This window comes from Camelus bactrianus, chromosome 8 (genome assembly GCF_048773025.1).
Source record: "Camelus bactrianus isolate YW-2024 breed Bactrian camel chromosome 8, ASM4877302v1, whole genome shotgun sequence".
NCBI classification, from domain to species: Eukaryota; Metazoa; Chordata; class Mammalia; order Artiodactyla; family Camelidae; genus Camelus; species Camelus bactrianus.
The window spans coordinates 24685118-24704143 of NC_133546.1; the positions used below are offsets into that span (position 1 = coordinate 24685118).

Genomic DNA, 19026 nt, shown 5'->3' on the forward strand with positions numbered 1-19026 from the left:
TTTAATCCAATGTCCTTTGGTTAAATGGGCTCCTGATACTTCCCCTATGTTCTTTTGCACGTTATTTGTATTTTCAACAGGAAACAAAATTTTCCTTGCAAAGAATAGAACTGTAATGGTGGAATTTCAGATTTTGAAAGTAAATAAGATAATACAGTAAAGTACATAAAACATGATCTAAATTCAAGATCCTTCAATTTTGGAGGTAGGTAAAAGCAAGTATATATCAAATGGGCCTAGTTCAAGAGAAGTCTGGACTGCTTTTAATTTATTAAACTATTTGTTCCAATGTGTCTCCTTCTTTATTACCTCAGGCTATTTAAAAGCTTAGCATACTGTGCTTATACCGCCTCAGATAGAAAGGTGACTTTATTTTCAATACATTTGCTATAGAATTGCAGAGAAAGGCTTAAAATAGTATCCTAGCTTGCAAAGCACTTCTGTCAGATTTTGGTGTATTTTGAAAAAATGGTTAAGGGCTTTTAGCCCTGAGGAGTATCCCCCTCCCTCCCCTTAAGGGCAGAATAGTATAGTTATAATGAGCAATCAATGGTTACGTTTTTTTTTTTCTTTTAATGTAGTTTATCCATTCAACAAATATTTACTGAGCACCTGCTAAATGCTTGGGACTTATTAGTGCAACATATAAGCCAAAAATTCCTGCTTTCACATGGTATGCTGATGGTGGTGGTGGTGGAGTAAGGCGCAGGCTGGACTATAAGAGAAAACTGAGAATTCATCCCATGAAAATTGAGGTTTTTTTTTTTCAGTTGAGCCGGTAAATTGGATTGTGAGAGAATGCCCTACAGCAGTGTTAAATTCACCCCTAGGGCCCAATACCGGACTGCATTTAACTAACAGAAGACTGGTTGCTAATTACAGCTTTGAATTCTTTGAAGGCAGTTTACGTCCCTAAATATCAAAGTAATAACGATTTCAGGCCCTAAGTTATTAAGCGAAGCTCAGGTAAGTATTAATAGGAAATGTGCTGTGGCTCTTATTTGAAATTCTATCCAAATCAAAGGTAGCTTGCCATAAATAGGTAATCTGATTTGTTTTTGGCAGATCAAATTGTGTTCTGGGCCGGCACCCCCGTTCACTAAGCTTCGTGCTCTGCTTTATTTTTACGCTCATGCCAAGGTTCCCAGGTGCCTAAGTGGTAATGTTTTAGCAGCGTCGGAGGAAAAGCAGCATCCTCTGACGCAAACCGCCGAGACGGCCTAAGCCGCTTCGGAGTACTGCGGCGTCAACTCCGACAGGGGTACTAGAGTTGGTCTGACGCCACTCAGGAAAGGGACTTAGACTGTGACCATTTTTACTTTCTAAATGCGTACTTTCTGTTAAAGCAAAAGCCTCACTCCCTAGTTTCCCGTTGGCGTCCGAGAAGAACTCAGCGCTTCCCGGCACAGGGAGACGCGGTATGCGAACAGTGCCGCCGCTTGCCTCCGCGACTTGTCCTCAGCGTGAGATCGTCTTTTTGTTTCTGACCTGGTTTGAGCTGGCCCCACAAGAAAAATGGACCAGACAAGCTAAAAGTGCTGGCGATAGAGAAATCGGGAGGTCCCCTCAGTGCGAGGTAGAGACGCCAGCGCATCACACCCTGTGGACAGACGACCTCTCGGCCTAGCAAAACACACCGCCCACTGTCTACCGCCACTCTGGCGGAGGCGGCTGCTAAAGGCCCGAAGGCGGGGCCGCCAGATCGCGCGAGACCAGCCACGCGACTTCCCAGAAAGCCTCAGGCAATATCTTAATAGCGGCCAGGGAGCCGGTTAGGGGCGGAGAGGTGGGCGGGGCTTGCCCTGATATTTAGCGGCACTGGAGGCCACGCCCCAAATCGGAAGTGACGGAGAGGAGCTAGCGCGTCGAAGATACCTCTATGGTTTTCCTCCCGTGCTTGAGTCGGGAAATGGCCGCTGTATAGTTACAACGGAGATAAGTCCCGGGAACCGTGCTTCGGCCTGTCAGGTAGGCCTTACGTTGCACTCAGATGGCTCAAAGGGCAGTGAATGTCGAGGAGGAGCGAATATTGTTGAATCTTTTGTTGGTAGTGAAGGGTTGGCGGCGACAGGAGAACCCGGGAGACGTTGCGCCGTTATTTATGCGTTTCTTCGTCAGCTTCCCTCAGGTTTTCGAGGCACTACAGGCCGAAAAGGTGGGGGCTGGGGTGAGTAGCGAGAACGGTGCGCGCGCGCGCGGCTGCGAGCTTGGCTGGAGACCCACGGACCGCGCGGCCTTCCCCTGCGCCTGCGCACACCTCCCTCTTCAACCCTTCCCCCATTTCCTCGGCCTGGACCCGTGCGCGCGCCCGACCGAACGCTCGGTCCGCGCACGCGCGCTGCTTCCTCTCCCTTCCCCGCCTACGGCTCCCGAGGCGGCGGGAGGTGCAACTTGTGTTCGCTTCTCATTGGCTGGAATCGCCAGCTTTCTTCCTGGCTTCTGGGGTTCTGGTAAAGTAACTGTGACCTGCAGCAAAGAGCATTGGGTAGGTTAACCCCTTTTCGCGTCGTATTTAAATTACTTTTTCCAGGCTACAAGCTCTGTGTACGCCTTATTTTTGTTACCCTACTTTGTCTTAGGATCTTGTTCTGCTCTCTCGTAACTGATCCCGGCCTTCGGTGTTGTGGGGAAATTTTCATCGGGGTTGATCTAATCGGGTTCCCCTGGCAACTCTGTCTGTTTTGAAGCGAAAGTGCGCTCTTAACTCCGGGAGTTGGTGCCTAGTTACTGTTTCCTAGCTTGGGCAGCGGTCTTGAGCCGATGGATCGAAGAATGGTTCTGCCACCCTCGGGCCTAAAGGGCAGTTCTCCAGTAGTACAAGCGAAGCCACGTCCTTTCCGCGAGTGATTCAGCCCAGTGTACAGGATCAGAAATGTCACAGCCGTGATTGGTACAGTTGGTGGTATGAATGGGTGAGAGTGGTGAGTTGCGATTAGGGACTTGGCCTTCATTTTAAATCCATAATTGGCTTTGTTTACTTTTAAGATTTATCTCTTAAAATCAGAATTAGCAGCAGTACTGGCAACTACTTTTCCACACAAAACTTAAAAAAAAAAGCATTTTAGAATTGAAAAAAGTTAGGACTAAAGTTGGAGGCAAATACGATAAAAAAAAATAATGTAAAGAGATTTGCTACTTCGGACTTGTATCTTTGTCCAGGAACTCCTTTTACTTTTTTTTGGTATTAAAAAGCAAAACAAAATTTCTTTATAAGAATTCTCATTCCAATTGGACTGTCTTGGAATAGTTAGGCTGCTGTTTGGACAATAAAGAACTACATAGGAGAAACCGCTACCAATTTATTTACCCTTTTATGTGGTCCTAGCCAATTTGGGATAACTAACTGATGGGAAGGACTGTGTGTCTAAAGTAACTCATGGTGAACAACTTAAAGCCTATGTACTGATGGCGTTAGCATCTTGTTTTGAGAATACCATACTTTCATCGTTATATTGTGGTAAACACCGGAATCCGCCTAGATTCAGATAATTTAAATGGTGGCAAAGCAAATTCTTTGGCTAGATCTGAGTCTTAATTTGGAAGAACAATCGTATTTTAAGACTTGAAGACAGGCGTGTTAAAAACTTTGTAATTTGTAGGCTCAGGTCTTGTTGAGTTTTTATACGTTGAGTTTTACATGACTGTGGGCAGCTAGCTGTACTAGCTGTGATGAGACTTGTAGAAATGGAGAAATTCTTTTCGGTTGTACGTAAAGCTTTGGATTGGGAGTTTCCAGAAGCTGCGTTCAAAATCATTGAACACTAGCTGAATTCTGTGTAATTTGCAGTGATTTATTAAATAACAGAAGTAGATAAGGGACTCAAGAAGTCCAGTTTATCTCTGGGTACTAAGTGTAAATGTTTAGGTTATAGTTGTAGGTTATGAATTTGTTCATTTTTCAGCTGCAGCTTCTTAAACAATGGCCATCATTGTTATCTCAGAGTCTTAAGCATTTAATATTTTATTTGTACTTCAGGACTGGGGGGAAAAACCCAATCTACAGACATTAATGTGATAATATTACAGACCTGCAATAGTGTATTATTTTGGAATTCTCAAAACTTTTAATTTTTACTTGAGCTAGTATTTCTCCACCTACTAGATGGAGGCTAAAAGTTAGAATACTTTTTAAGGCCTCATGAAGCAGGAAGAGGCACAGCCTGTCTAGAATGCAGCTATTCTTTTTGTCAGTTCTGTGCGTCTTTTTTTTTTTTTTTAACAGGATGACAAGGAGCTAGATACAACTAAAAATTTGACTAAACCTTTTTTAAAGCCTTTATTTAGAGAAATTTTCAAGCACAAAACTAATGAGAATAATGCACTCTGTTACCATCTAGGTTTAATCATTAATCAACATTTACCAATTTTAATATTATTTGCTTTTTTGTGGAGTGTTCTAGAGCAAAATTCCAGTCATTTTATTAAGCATTTCTTGAAAGACTTTTTTATAATGCTGATTAATGCCATATCAAAAGTATTAAACTTACAAGATTCATTCAAAGCCGAATTACTAGATGAACTGCAGGAAAGACTCGTGGACCAGATTTACCAATAATGATAGCTAATGTTTGAGTACATACCATGTGCCAGACCTTAAGCTATTTACATTCATTAGTTTAGTTCATTTAATCTTAAACCTATATGTAAGTGCTTTTATTACCCTTATATTATACCTATTGAAACTGAACCTGAAAGAGATGAAGGTAATTTGTCCATGTCAACTAGTTAACAGTCAAGCCAGGATTTTGAACCTAGTCTATTGGAGTAATAGTCATGGAATAAGTTTAGGATTATTAAAGATGTGAATAGCAATAACTTGTTTACAGTTATCTGGAGCTCAAATTCCCCAAAATACGCTAAAATTAAGACTTGGCTCAACTCTGCTTGGTAGGGTAACCTATAGAATCTACTTTAGGGGGCTTCATCTTGTATATTTTGTTGAACCCAGTTGTCCTTGCTCTTTTCATCACTTGTGTTCTAATGGAACATTATGTTATTCCATAAATAATAGGCTCTGTTATTTAAGAACTTTTTTTTTTTAAATAAAGACATTTATCTTCTTGTATTCCTCAGTGGTTGGTGAATCAGTTGGATAAAGATGCATGAAGCAATTTATTCCCTATCTCTTTCTACAGTCTGTTTATAATCTTGGTTGTAATAAAGGGAAGATTGATTTCTCATTTTGAATTGCATGTATAGGTTATGGCCACATCAGGCACTTATCATGGTATTGGAGAAGAGAGCACAGGAGTTGGGATCAGGAGATCTTGGTCAGATTATGGGTTAACTCTTTACCCTCTGTGACCATGGGCAACCTAAAAGGGCAAACAAATCTTGCGGTTTTCTCCTCTAAACATGCAAGTCTCCCAGATGCTTGAGTCCAAAACTTAGAATTTCGGGGCACTATTGATTTTTCTTTTTTTCTTACTTCCTGTGCTCCACACCACTAACAATTAATGAGCAAGTACTGTTGACTGTGTACTTCCAAACAGATTCTGAATTTGCCTCTTTTTCCATCTTTATTGCTACTACCTTATCCAGCCAACCGTTACCATTGAATTTCAGCCTTCTAATTCGTCTCCCTGTTGGTCTCTCCATGTTCATGCTCACTCTACACAGCACCTATCTTAAAATGTAAATATGTTGTGACTACAGATCAGACCTTCCAGGGCCTTCTAATTGCAGTTAGAATAAAATCTAGACTCTTTACTCTGGCCTACTTACTAGATGTTGTTTGATTTGGTTCATTCTTGCTTCATACCGTCTTCCTGATCACAGTGCCTCAACCTTCTTACTGGTCTTTTTGTCCTGAATTTGCTACATTTATGTTCTTTGCCTGGAATGCTTTCCTTTCCATGGATCTTTGCAGTGTTCCTCATCTCTAGCTTAACAATTATCTCTGTAAAGAGGGCTAAGGACCCACTTTAGTCTTCCCTTCCATCTCTTAACACATCACCTTGTGTTTTTTTGTTTTCTCTCTTCCCCTAGCTTGTACATAAGCTCCAGGAGAGTAGGGAACTTAATGTCTCACTTAAAATGCTGTATTTTCAATACTAGAATAATAGTGCCTGGCATGTGTTGGTACCTTATAAATTGGTATGAATTCTGAAAGTTTAGAGTTCTCTTCATTTGAAAAATGGGGTTAAATATGTAGCTCATGAGATTAGGAGGATTAAATGAGGTGATTTTATTTAAAGTCACCTAGCACAGTTCTTGGCACATGGTTGGTGTTTATTTAGATGTTTAAATCATAATGATTTGTTGATTTCTGTTCCTCTAGTTTCTTTGGAGGGCAGGAACTTTTACATAGTCATGTGTCCCATAATACTTAGCACAGTGCTTTATACATAGTTATATATACATGTTTTTGCTACTTTTTATTTTGATGTTTCCCTTAATTACTACGTTCCTATTCATCCTTCCAATCTTGAACCTCAAATCTCTTAATCTCAGCTGTAGGGCCATGGGTATTGAGGGGACATGGTCTTGATTCACTAGTTTAATCTTATTTCTTCTACTTTGTATTTCCATTTTTAATTACTTTTTTTCATTGAATCAATAACTTGGTAAGATTCATAGATTTTCATGTTAAGCTGGTTTGTGAATTCCTTGAGTATAGGCATGTTTCAGTTTTGTATTGTTTAGTTTCTGCTCCACTAGTATTTTTTTGACTGTCTTTTGTACGTAATTGATAATCACTCAATGTTATTCATGAGGCTAAGCTTTTCAGTAAATACTGAAACAGCTTAATACTTTGTGCAAAATTTAAACTTATTTGCATAGTAATGGTAAATTAGTTTAGGAAGAGCATTGGCTTCCAATAGATACTTATTTCCCGTAAGGTGGTTCTTTTTTTGGAATGTCTATACAAGTATCAGAATGCTTTTAAGCCCAAAGCTTAGATTTACTGTCATGGCTGTTAAGTGAATTTTAAAAATCTGTTTCAAATGAAACTGAACTATATAAAAGGAAGTGGCCAGGAGAGAAAAAAAATAAAAGCATTAAAATAAACTCATACTTCAGATGAGGTATAAACTATAGCATTATGAATACTAACCATTGATACATGATATGTTGTGATGTACCAAAATGACATTAATGCTAACCACTTTAGAATTTTCTGAGATGACAGCATAACTTGTTTTATAAAGCCCAAATTGCTAAAGTTAGAATTCAGATATTTAAACTAAAAAGTAAAGGTGCTTTAGTTTCATAATGCACTGCTGTGTTCTGATTAAAACAAAAGAAGTTTTAAGTTCCTTTAAGCTTTTATGATTAAAAAGTTATTTCCCAAATCAGTTTCCTGTTCTCTGAAATAATTAGTGCCTTCATTAAGTTTGTTGCAGTGCTGAGTATGATGCATTGTAAACAGTGGATATTTAATTTACCATAATTCAAACTTTTTTTTTTTTTTTGCTAGGAATTTGAATTTAGAGTTTAATTTCTCAGAACATTCTCTGCAGGAAGAATTTTACAGTATCTCAAAGACTTCACTTGACTGCTTGATCCTGCTTAAACCCAAGGTAAATAGCGTTCATTTTTCTAGTTTTCAGTTTTGGCTTATTTGAGAAAGTGTGGCTACTGAACTCATGATTTAGACAGGTTAAAAGTGGTGTGGTTTGAAGCTTTTGTTTTATATTGGTGGCTAGTATGAAGTAAGGCAGATTTTAAAAATCAGTTTCAGGAAAAAATTCTCTATCTCTTCTGGTAATAGGTTGTGTGTTTGCTTCTACTTCTATAAACACATCTACTTAAAGACTCAGAACACACTAAGCTATTTAAAAATAGAACAAGACAAAATAAGTAACTCTGCTTATTTAACTCATCTTCCTTTATGCATCCAAGAGGAGTTCCATAACAACACTTTTCCCCGTTATGCGGCTGTTAAAGTAATTAAAGTTGATTGCTTATTATATGCTAAACATTGTATTAAGTATATTACATGTATCAACTCATTTAATCCTCACAGCTCTGAGGAAGGTACTGTCTATGTATTTCTTAACTTGGAATTAAGAGTAAGAGAAGACAAAGCTGGTATATGTCTCTTTGAAGATATGTTTTATTCTGAAATAAATATTTGAAACCTCTTGAATCTGTCATTTATGGCTTTTTTGTAAGGAAGTATGTAGACATTGTTGCCTCTTCTATCAACTTGTTTCAGTACTTTTAAATACTATTTAATAATACTGAAGCTAGGTCAGTAGAGTAATTGTGTCTTAAGACATGTTTGGTTATAGGAGGAATGGTTTAAATATATGCCAGTTGCAGGCTATTAGGAAAGTTTAGTGAGTTGATTTTTATGGCAAGTTACTTATTTTGTATAGTAAGTAGAAATTTGGAAATAGTTGTAGCAGAAATAAAATTGGGAGGCATATATATGTGCTTAGTTTTGTAAAGAGTATATTTTATAGAACTGTTACTGATTCCTGTACCTGGTGTCTGGTTATATTGCATTAAATACTAGGTAGTGTTTAGAAGAGTTAAAGTACTGGTGCCCAAGGCTCTCTTTTTTCTTGTAGTTTCAATATTTCTTTCTTGCAGCAATCTCTCCAGTTTCTTCATCTTTTATCCTTTTTCATCTTCTCACCAGAAAGCTACAGGGTGAACTAGGCATTGTCACATAAGTCCATTTTATTCTGCAGTCATGACTATTGAAAGCAGAGCCATGGCTCCAGCTGTTCAGAGACTTAGTGACCTTTATTCTACTAGGAGACTATGCACCATTCCAAGCAGTATTGTATACATGGAGTGGTCAGTTTAGTCCTATTTCAAGGCCATAAAGCACTTATGATGACTGTCGGGTAGGTTTATTTTATTTTATTTTTTTAGTATTATGCCACTTGTATTTTCTGTTTCAGGTTCCTTATCTGTAATACTCTGATATTTATCTTTTTTACAGGAGAGGTAGGCTTTTGTATTGGGCACGGAATAACATCTAACATACTGCTGCAGTCTGGTACTGCTTTTTCTGGCTTCTGTAGCTGCTGCTGTTTTGAATTGAGGCACGTTGGTGGGGCAGTCCATAGAAAACTTCTGTTCTGTCTTCAGTATTACAGTGCCTGCCATGCAGGTGAAAATAGTTTTAGTCAGGGATAATTGACTGTCTTAGTACTCATTTGAAAAGAATAGATGTGAATAGTGTCCTTTGAGAAACTTATATCTTATAAAATCAATTTGTATGTAAATAAGTTAAATAGTAATGTAAAATTTCTTCACTTCTATTGCAATTTTAACCTTTTTTCTCTCTCATTTGACTAGGAGAAAAGAAATGGGTCGCTCCAATTCTAGATCACATTCTTCAAGATCAAAATCTAGATCACAGTCTAGTTCTCGATCAAGATCAAGATCACACTCTAGGAAGAAGAGATACAGGTGAATCACTGTGCTTTTAATTTATTCAATAACGGTAATTGTACCAACTAATATTTAAGAAGTGGTCACACAGACACAGTGCTAAATTCATTAAGGTATTTTATTCTCAGCCCTGTGAAATGGATCTGTTATCCTTATCTTAGAGTTAGTCCACTGGAGGTATTGGAATGTATTTCCTGCAGATAACGTGGGGGCGGCTATAATGCTGAGATGAAGAGATAAATTGGATTATGTGTAAGAATTACACTGTTTCATAGTTTCTCATTTCTGACTTTGAGGTCTCAATAAGTCTCTTCTTTGTATAAAAATGATTAACTCCAGTTATCTTTCTTCAAATAGTAGTGCATACTTAACAAAGAAAACAAGCCACAAATTGAAAATGAAAGTGACTGTAATCTCATTAAAAGTTAATACCAGTTTATTATTTTTTATATTATCCATGGCATTACATACTCATTACACTGTCACTTGAAGTGCCTGCATAAATGTACTGTAATTTGTTAGTGTGTCCTATTGTTGGACGTCAATTTTTTCCCGTTTTCTGTGCCTTCATTCCTAAAGCCTTTATTTTCTCAATATTTACCTTAGAACTGAGTCTTTCTTCATTGAAAACAGTAAACTTTTACTTTTATATAAATAAGGGCTTTTAAAAAATGTGCATTTTTTTGGCTTTGACAACTTACTTTCATGTTATATTTAACCAGAAGTATTTAGAATAGTAGGACAGAATAGTTTATTATTCTTGCATTGATATTTATTTCATTTTTAGTTCTAGGTCTCGTTCCAGGACATATTCAAGATCTCGTAGTAGAGATCGTATTTATTCTAGAGATTATCGCCGAGATTACAGAAATAATAGAGGAATGAGGCGACCTTATGGGTACAGAGGAAGGGGTAGAGGGTATTACCAAGGAGGAGGAGGTAGATATCATCGAGGTGGATATAGACCTGTCTGGAATAGAAGACACTCCAGGAGTCCTAGACGAGGTCGTTCACGTTCCAGGAGTCCAAAAAGAAGATCTGTTTCTTCTCAAAGATCCCGAAGCAGATCTCGCCGGTCATATAGATCCTCTAGGTCTCCAAGATCATCGTCTTCTCGTTCTTCGTCCCCGTATAGCAAATCTCCTGTCTCTAAAAGACGAGGGTCTCAGGAAAAACAAACCAAAAAAGCTGAAGGGGAGCCCCAAGAAGAGAGTCCTCTGAAAAGTAAATCGCAGGAGGAACCGAAAGATACATTTGAACATGACCCTTCTGAATCTGTGGATGAGTTTAATAAATCATCAGCCACATCTGGTGATATTTGGCCTGGCCTTTCAGCGTATGATAATAGTCCCAGATCGCCCCATAGTCCTTCACCAATCGCTACACCACCTAGTCAGAGTTCATCTTGCTCTGATGCCCCCATGCTCAGTACAGTCCACTCTGCAAAAAACACCCCCTCTCAGCATTCACATTCCATTCAGCATAGTCCTGAAAGGTCTGGGTCTGGTTCTGTTGGAAATGGATCTAGTAGATACAGTCCTTCACAGAATAGTCCAATTCATCACATCCCTTCACGAAGAAGCCCTGCAAAGACAATCACACCACAGAATGCTCCAAGAGATGAGGCTAGGGGACGTTCCTCATTTTATCCTGATGGTGGAGATCAGGAGACTGCAAAAACAGGAAAATTCTTAAAAAGGTAAGAACTGAAGTAGAGAATTTAGGTTATAATATTAATATTTCTGTGCTTTGAATTCAGTTGGGGTTTATAAGACTTAAAATTGCTTTGTGATGTGTATTTAGCTCGTTTTACTCATGATTTCTTTATAACTCCAAATTGTTTTTACTTACATCTAGTTATCTTTGGAAGTGAAGTGTTTTAAAAGAAGCTAATTCATACTCCTCCTTTTCATTTTACCCATTTTTAGTCAGTCCAGAATTAAGAATGTGAATGAGAAATGTAGTAGCATAAAGCATAACTAACTGTTAATGTGTGGTAAAAACAGTAAGAATTTACAGAGGTTAATTCTATAAGCGGTGAGACATTAGAAGCTTATTTTGTTCTCTTTACCATTATAACGTGACCTACAAATAATGTAAATAATGCAGTTATATTACATGTTCTCATATGGTATTATGAACATCCTAGCTGCCAATATTTAATAAATCTGCCTGATCGTAGAAAAGATAAGTGGTATTTCTTTGGCTCTAGTAACATTTCAGAGAGAAACTTGGTTCAAATTCTAATTTTTCAAGTGTTGCTAAGAGTTGCCAGAAAACAATGAAAATGGGTTGCTAAGATAGTATGATTGATTTATAAATGGGGAAATAGAGCAAGCATGCTATTTGTGGTATGGAGCAGTATATCCTAAAACTAATTTTCTTATTGAACTAATATATAGTTTCTACTTAATATTACCAGAAATAATTTTCTATTGCAAAGTATTTATGAAATATTTTGTGCTTTATGGAAGATTATTATATATCTGATACTAACTACAGTGGTGTTTGTTCACATTTGTGAACTCTTATTTTTATATTAGTAGTTAAGTAAGTGAAATAGTCTGAAATTTTGAGTATAAGTAGAATTTTAATAAATAAGTATATCATTTATTAGTGGTTCTTAGCCTCTGACATTAAACTGTGCTGTGTATTATAGAATCTCTGGAAATTTGGGGTTGGTAGTGCAAAATTGTGGACTATGACTAGAGCAGGTTTTTGAGAATGGCTTTACTTTTTTTTAAAACTTTAGAAAGTCTAATATGTAAATTTATTTAAAAACTCAGTACATAAGCTTTATGGGTGCTTTTAATGATTTTTAAAAGTGGAGTCTGAAAAAGTGCTTTTCAGTAGGGTTTTTTCCTCTTATTACTGGTCCTGTGCTATTGGGCAACACATTTAAGAATGCAAGTGATCTGCAATGAATGCAATCCAGAGTTACCATCCTCTTCTTTGCTTATTCACAGGTTCACAGATGAAGAGTCTAGAGTATTCCTGCTTGATAGGGGTAATACCAGGGATAAAGAGGCTCCCAAGGAGAAAGGATCAGAGAAAGGGAGGGCAGAGGGAGAATGGGAAGATCAGGAAGCTTTAGATTACTTCAGTGATAAAGAGTCTGGAAAACAAAAGTTTAATGATTCAGAAGGGGATGACACAGAGGAGACAGAGGATTACAGACAGTTCAGGAAGTCAGTTCTTGCAGATCAGGGTAAAAATTTTGCTACTACATCTCACCGGAATACTGAGGAGGAAGGACCCAAGTACAAGTCCAAAGTTTCATTGAAAGGCAATAGAGAAAGTGATGGATTTAGAGAAGAAAAAAATTATAAACTTAAAGAGACTGGATATGTAGTGGAAAGGCCTAGTACTACAAAAGATAAGCACAAGGAAGACGACAAAAACTCTGAGAGAATAACAGTAAAGAAAGAAACTCAGTCACCTGAGCAGGTAAAGTCTGAAAAGCTCAAAGACCTCTTTGATTACAGTCCCCCTCTACACAAGAATCTGGATGCACGAGAAAAGTCTACCTTCAGAGAGGAGAGCCCACTTAGGATCAAAATGATAGCCAGTGATTCTCACCGTCCTGAAGTCAAACTCAAAATGGCACCGGTTCCTCTTGATGATTCTAACAGGTAATTCCACGTTGATACCCAGTAAATAATCTTTGGGTGGTTCGTTAACATTCTGGTTAATTATTTTATTTTCTGAACATAATTCTCCATTTTCATATTCAAACCAATGGTATATTTTGTTTGTGTGTGTGTGTTTGTTACTGATATGCTCCAGACCTGCTTCCTTGACTAAAGACAGGCTACTTGCTAGTACACTTGTCCATTCTGTCAAGAAGGAGCAAGAATTCCGATCCATCTTTGACCACATTAAGTTGCCACAGGCCAGCAAAAGCACTTCAGAGTCATTTATTCAACACATTGTGTCCTTGGTTCATCATGTTAAAGGTATGTTTTGTATGTTTAATATTGTGAATTTAGTATGTTGAGTATTGCAGATTTCTCTTGCAAAAAAAAGAACAGTTAGGCATAATGATTAATGTATCCCAGGACTAGCAAGTATATGTAGACACCATTAAAATTTTGAAAAAATAGTTTCATGAAAGAGATAAACAGTCTTGTTGGATTAAGACCAATGAAGATATTTAATAAAAAGTGATTGAAATGCTAAATAGAATTAAAACGTATTTTTCTTTTTGAAAAATCTGTTATCATGATAAAACATGACATAGGTTTATTTAATGCTAAAAGTCTTCTTGAAATGTGCCATAATGCTATATTTGAAGTGCAGAGTGCTTACAGAGTATCTTTCCCTGCATGCATGTGACTTGCGATAATGTACTCTTGGCATAGATTTATAACAAAGTGAGGCAGTATTGTTACTATTATTTATTAAGAATTTCTTTTCAACTTTTAAAGGGACCTGAACACAGTGTTAATGTTTTGTGTTTTTTTTGTGTGTGTGTGTGTTACTTAATTTGTCATAACACAGATAAGCCAGAAAAAAATTTATTAGAATTTTTAAAGGGGAAAAAATTCAAGAAACTTAAAAGTATGTTAGATAAGTAGTGATGATGTGAATAGTGACTACTTAGGATTATAATGACGACATTTCTTTAGGTCCTAAAGATGATAAGGTGTTTTATTTCAACTAATGTAATTAATGATGTTCTATCTTCACCAGTATGTAATTTTAGTCTCAAAGTTACTGATAATTTTCAAAGATTACTTTTTGGGCAGTTGGGTTTTGTTTTTGTTTGTTTTTGTGTTTAAAAGGTAGCTTTCTGTGAAATAGGTTCTTACCCAGGAATCTCCATGGCTGTTGCTCTTAAAAGCTGTGTTTTGAAAAAAAAAGTTTATCTTTTGACGTGAGAACAACTCTACATTGCAGTAGCTGAAACTTGTAACTCGCAAGTTCTTTAGGCACTTGATACTTCAAAACAATGAATAGTTAATGAATTTCTTTTTGATTGTAATTATTTAAACATGGTAACGAGAGTTTTGTTATTGGACTATAACTACGTTTGTGAACCAGTTTATGACCATATTACTTGGTACATAAATTATGAAACATTAACATTTTTTCTTTTTTCACCTTTTTTGACCTGTCTCCACATTTTACAGTTTATTGCTGGAATTTTGAGATCAGATTTTGATAAAATTTTTCCTTTTTCATTTTCTTTTTTTTTTTTTTTTTTAAGAACTGTAGTTATGTTTCATTATTGGTATTGTACAACCGATCTGAACAGCTCTTACTTAATACAGAGCTGAAAATGCCCAGTGATGTTTTCTTTTTCATTGTAACTAGGTCCTGGAATATGTTTTGAAATGGCAAATCCATGTTTCAAAGTAAAATAGCTGTTGAAAGATACAGGCAAAGTTGAATCTTCTGTCTTCCTGGCAAAAATGGCATAAAAACTGAGTTGCTAGCTCAAATTCCTGGGTTTCATGGAATTATGATTGAGGCACTACCCTTGTAGTGGCCGTTTCAAGTTTTAATGATTGGTTATGAGACATGTGCTGGATATTGGGCGGTAAGTTGACACAGATGTATGTTGACCTGTTAAGCAGATAGCTTGCTTCGTAATGTAACGTTTCATGACTTTATACGTCTTTTTATATTACATTTACAGCATATTTTGAAATGGTGTAAAAACTAGTCAGTGTTGATATTACCAATTTAAAAATTGTTAAAAGACAAGACAGTGATATCAAATGTATTGTCAGGTTTGCCAAGATGCCAGATTTTTGGAGTAATTAGTGAGTTTAATTGATTTAAAAATGTTTTTCCAACCGAAATGGCAGTACTCAGTTTTTTCTTAAATCCAATTTTTTGTTGTCAACATAGCTCTTGATGAAATAATTTTATTATTTCACTAAAACCAGCTGTGTAGTTACTTCAGTTTTTTTGTTTTGTTTTGTTTTCTGTAGTTACTTGAAGTTAAGTTCATTGGTTCATATTGGCAAGGCTTTAAGGACTTTCACATTGTTTCTTTTTGTTCTGTTTGAGGAAGTGTAGTGCGTTATTGAAATGGAATTAGACTCTCAATATATTTATTATTCTTGGAGTATATGTAATATTGACAGGAACCTATAAGGAACTTTGCATCAGTTAACCTGTTGAGGTGCAAGAAGTAAAAGGGACAGGATAAGAGTTCTTTGTAACACTTGGTTCTCTTCTACGAGGATTCTTGAGTATTTTTATTTTCTTTTCACCTGCTACATGCCCTTCTGTCATAAATGAAAATCCCTTTTAAAGATAACTAATTGGGCAGTATTTCTCCTAAATCAACAGAGCAATACTTCAAATCACCTGCAATGACCCTAAACGAGAGATTCACTTCATATCAGAAAGCCACTGAAGAACATAGTACCCGGCAAAAGAGCCCTGAGATACACAGGTATATACTGTTGAATGGGCGTGTAAAAATGTTGTTTTGATAGGAAGATACTATTTAGATAAGGTTTATTGAAACTATACAAGATTAAACCAGATTGTATTGCAACTATATACAAGAGATATAGAACTATAACAGACATTATGACACAAATGAACTTTGATTTATACCTTGAATAAACATGTCCAGTCTTGAAAAGTTTGTAATTTACTGTATCTTAATTTTCAGTTTTATTTGATTTAAACTGGTTGTTGGAACTTAAAATGCGAATTCTTATCACTTTCTGGACTTAAATTGTTAACCACGTTTGTATTTTGGGGAGGGGGTTGGATGCCTAGAGTAAGTAACCCTTGAATTTAATCTGCTTCCAGTAAGTTTGTAAAATAAAAATGCTTGGTGAGAGGTAGAATTGTTTTTCATGAAAACGTCATGAACGTTGTAGTCAGACAGTTACGTTCAACACCTTGCTCTCTCTCACTTAATTGCATTGTGATAACAAATTATTTAATCTCTGAACACCCATCTACAAACGGGTAACAATACCTCTTGCAGGATGGTGACAATTAGTTGTATTGGTTATAAAGTGTCTAATTCAGTGCTTAGTCCATAGTAGGCATGGTTTTGGTGGCAACTGCTGAAGAAGCACTGAGCAGATGCAACTGACAGTAGCTCAGAATGGCAAGGAAAGGCACGAAATAAAACTAAAGAGCCACTGAATGTTTAAAAATATTGGAGATACTTAACAAATAATCCTATTTGTGTGTTCATTGAGAATATTGAGATAATTGTATGATGATTGACACTTAAAATGATAATATTCAATTTAATCAAAACATGTTTTTCTTTTTTTGATGGTTAAAATAAACTTGGTATTTTCAAAGATCAGGCTTCATTTATGTATAAAAATAATAAGGTTGAAGCATTTTAATTAGTTTTTAATAAATATAGTTTTTATTAATTGTTTATTAGGAATTAGATTAATAATTTTGCCATGCTAAATTGGTTGACTGGGAGAGAAACAACTATCATTTCCTTTACAAAAATAGGCACTTTTAGGAATTTTTAGAAGTATAAAGTTAATATGACTACAAATAGACTTTATTTTACATTAAGGAGAATTGACATCTCTCCAAGTGCCCTGAGGAAGCATACGCGTTTAGCAGGGGAAGAGAGAGTTTTTAAGGAAGAAAATCAAAAGGTATGTTTTGAATGAACCTCTTTTTTTATGTTAACTTCAGCTTAGTTAATGTTGTACTAATAAGTATAGTTTGCCTAGGCAAAATGTTTATGGGTATCATCTATTTTTAACTTGTTAAATACATTATATATATTTATGGTAGTATGTATGGTGTTTCTTCATAGAAAAAATTAAACTGACACTGTACTGTGTATCTTAAGTCACACCCAGAATAATTTCTTTTAAGTGCTAATGAAAGGAAGAAACTAGTTCTAAGAAAAGGGTAAAGAATCAATGAGTAGACAAAGGAAAAGTATAAAAGCAAAGATTCAAATTATATTAGGGTTTCTGTAAAGTGTAGAGGTGAAATGGATGAGTCAGAATAAGTATTTCTTGATTTATGTGTGCCTAAATTAATATATCTAGGTTGTGAAGAGAGAACAAGAAGTTATCTCCAATGCTACTGGACATTTTTGATCTGGACTAAGAAATAAGAATTCTAAGAACTGGTTTACAAATGAACAAAAACTGTCACTATTGGAATATTTGTGAATTGTGGGGGAAGAATGCTTTTAAACTTGAGAAAGGAGCCTGTGAATGACTGGTGTTGGGGTAGGGGGACTCTGTGAGAATGGAGTTCAGTTGTTAAGGGGCCTCTAATTTATTGATAATTTGAAATTGACATTTTCTAGGTAGATTAATCTATCTGAGAGGTCGTAAAAGTCTAGTAGAAATGTAGAGCAAGGTAAAAAGGGATCAACTGTCTTATAATTAAAAAGTTCGGGGACTTGGAAGAGTATTTGCTTGGTTCAAATTCTGGGCATCACCGCGTACTGTCTCTGTGATACCAGGAAAGTAATTAGCTTCTTGGACATTAGTTTTCTAATAAGAAAAATACATCTGTTTTGCAGAGTTGAATAATTGGTCTGTTATGAAAACGTTGGCATTTTTATTACTAGAAGCTGTTATTAACACTTGTAGTATATAACCTTTTTCATAAGGCATACTATTAACTTTTTGGATAAGAAATATAGACCTTGGAAAGAAAGTGGTTTCTATGCATGGGGCATGTTGATTTTAGAAAAATAGATTCCAAGAAATGAATGCCAATTTTGGCTTTTACTTTCAGTACGTTTTGATCAATGTTGGTTAATTTTGTTTTGCTCACAATTTAGTCTATCCTTGTGCTTTGACAAAGTGAGTGAGTGTCTTCTCTCTTCATTACTCAAACCAGATTTTGATCTAGAGGAGAGAAAATAGTGATAACTGATGGACAGAGGGATATGACATTGCTTTTTATCCTTCATCTTGCTAATCTGAATGAACAGTTAACATATATGTAGTACTATGTAATTAATGTATATATATAGTTTGGGGTTTACAAAGTACTTTCGTTTATATTGTTACTTGTGGGCTTGGTAACAACATATTACTAGGTGCATAGAAAGGTTTTTGCTCTTGATTAGATTTTTCTTGTTAGTGTGGGAGCAAATAGGTGAGTAGTTGATATCATTTGGAGATATATTTATACTTTCATTTTTATGAATGTTTATGAACATTATATCTGGTCTTCCCAGACTAAGTACTTCTTATTGTTGAATACTAGCAAGGATGTCCACATTGCTTAGCATCTTACTGATGTATAATTTTTCTTCATTCCTAGATGCCTCTTTCCATCTTCCTAAATTATATAGTATTTGAAAAAGCAATGGAACAAGAAGGAGGTGAATTGTGACCCAGTTAAACTAATGTCCGTTGCAATACCTGAATTGAGAAAGGGCAGTATATGGCCCAAGATTCTGAGTACAGGATTGGGAATAATACCTTTCTGGCTTTGTTTCTACCCTTGTTCAACCTCAGTTGGTTTCGTTAATCATACTGCGCTTGCATGTTATGGAAATTACAGAACACTTACTTTTGAAGTGGCTTTTATTGGGTTGGTCAACTTACTTGGGAAGAGCGTGATGATAATGAGGCTTAAATAAATGATGTGAGAACCATTACTTTAGGATCCTTTAACTTTGTAGGCAGATGGCTACACCCACAATTGAGTATAACCTCTACCATTGTTCAGTCACTTAAAAACGAT

At 36.2% G+C, this 19026-nt stretch overlaps 1 protein-coding gene across 9 annotated transcripts in view; it reads left to right on the forward strand.

Moving 5' to 3' along the window:
* Positions 1-1812: 1812 nt before the first annotated feature.
* Positions 1813-19026, forward strand: part of BCLAF1 (BCL2 associated transcription factor 1) — a 28181-nt gene continuing 10967 nt past the window's right edge. For 2 of the 9 annotated variants that reach the window (XM_010965622.3, XM_074368297.1), the window contains exons 1-8: positions 1813-1968; positions 7421-7523; positions 9259-9372; positions 10142-11053; positions 12321-12986; positions 13141-13310; positions 15658-15763; positions 16874-16958. In XM_010965622.3, coding sequence (XP_010963924.2) covers positions 9269-9372; positions 10142-11053; positions 12321-12986; positions 13141-13310; positions 15658-15763; positions 16874-16958 — 2043 coding nt within the window. In that variant the 5' untranslated portion in view covers positions 1813-1968; positions 7421-7523; positions 9259-9268. The remainder of the gene's footprint in view (positions 1969-7420; positions 7524-9258; positions 9373-10141; positions 11054-12320; positions 12987-13140; positions 13311-15657; positions 15764-16873; positions 16959-19026) is intronic. The other 7 variants (XM_045524764.2, XM_045524766.2, XM_045524765.2 and 4 more) reach the window with 6 other exon arrangements.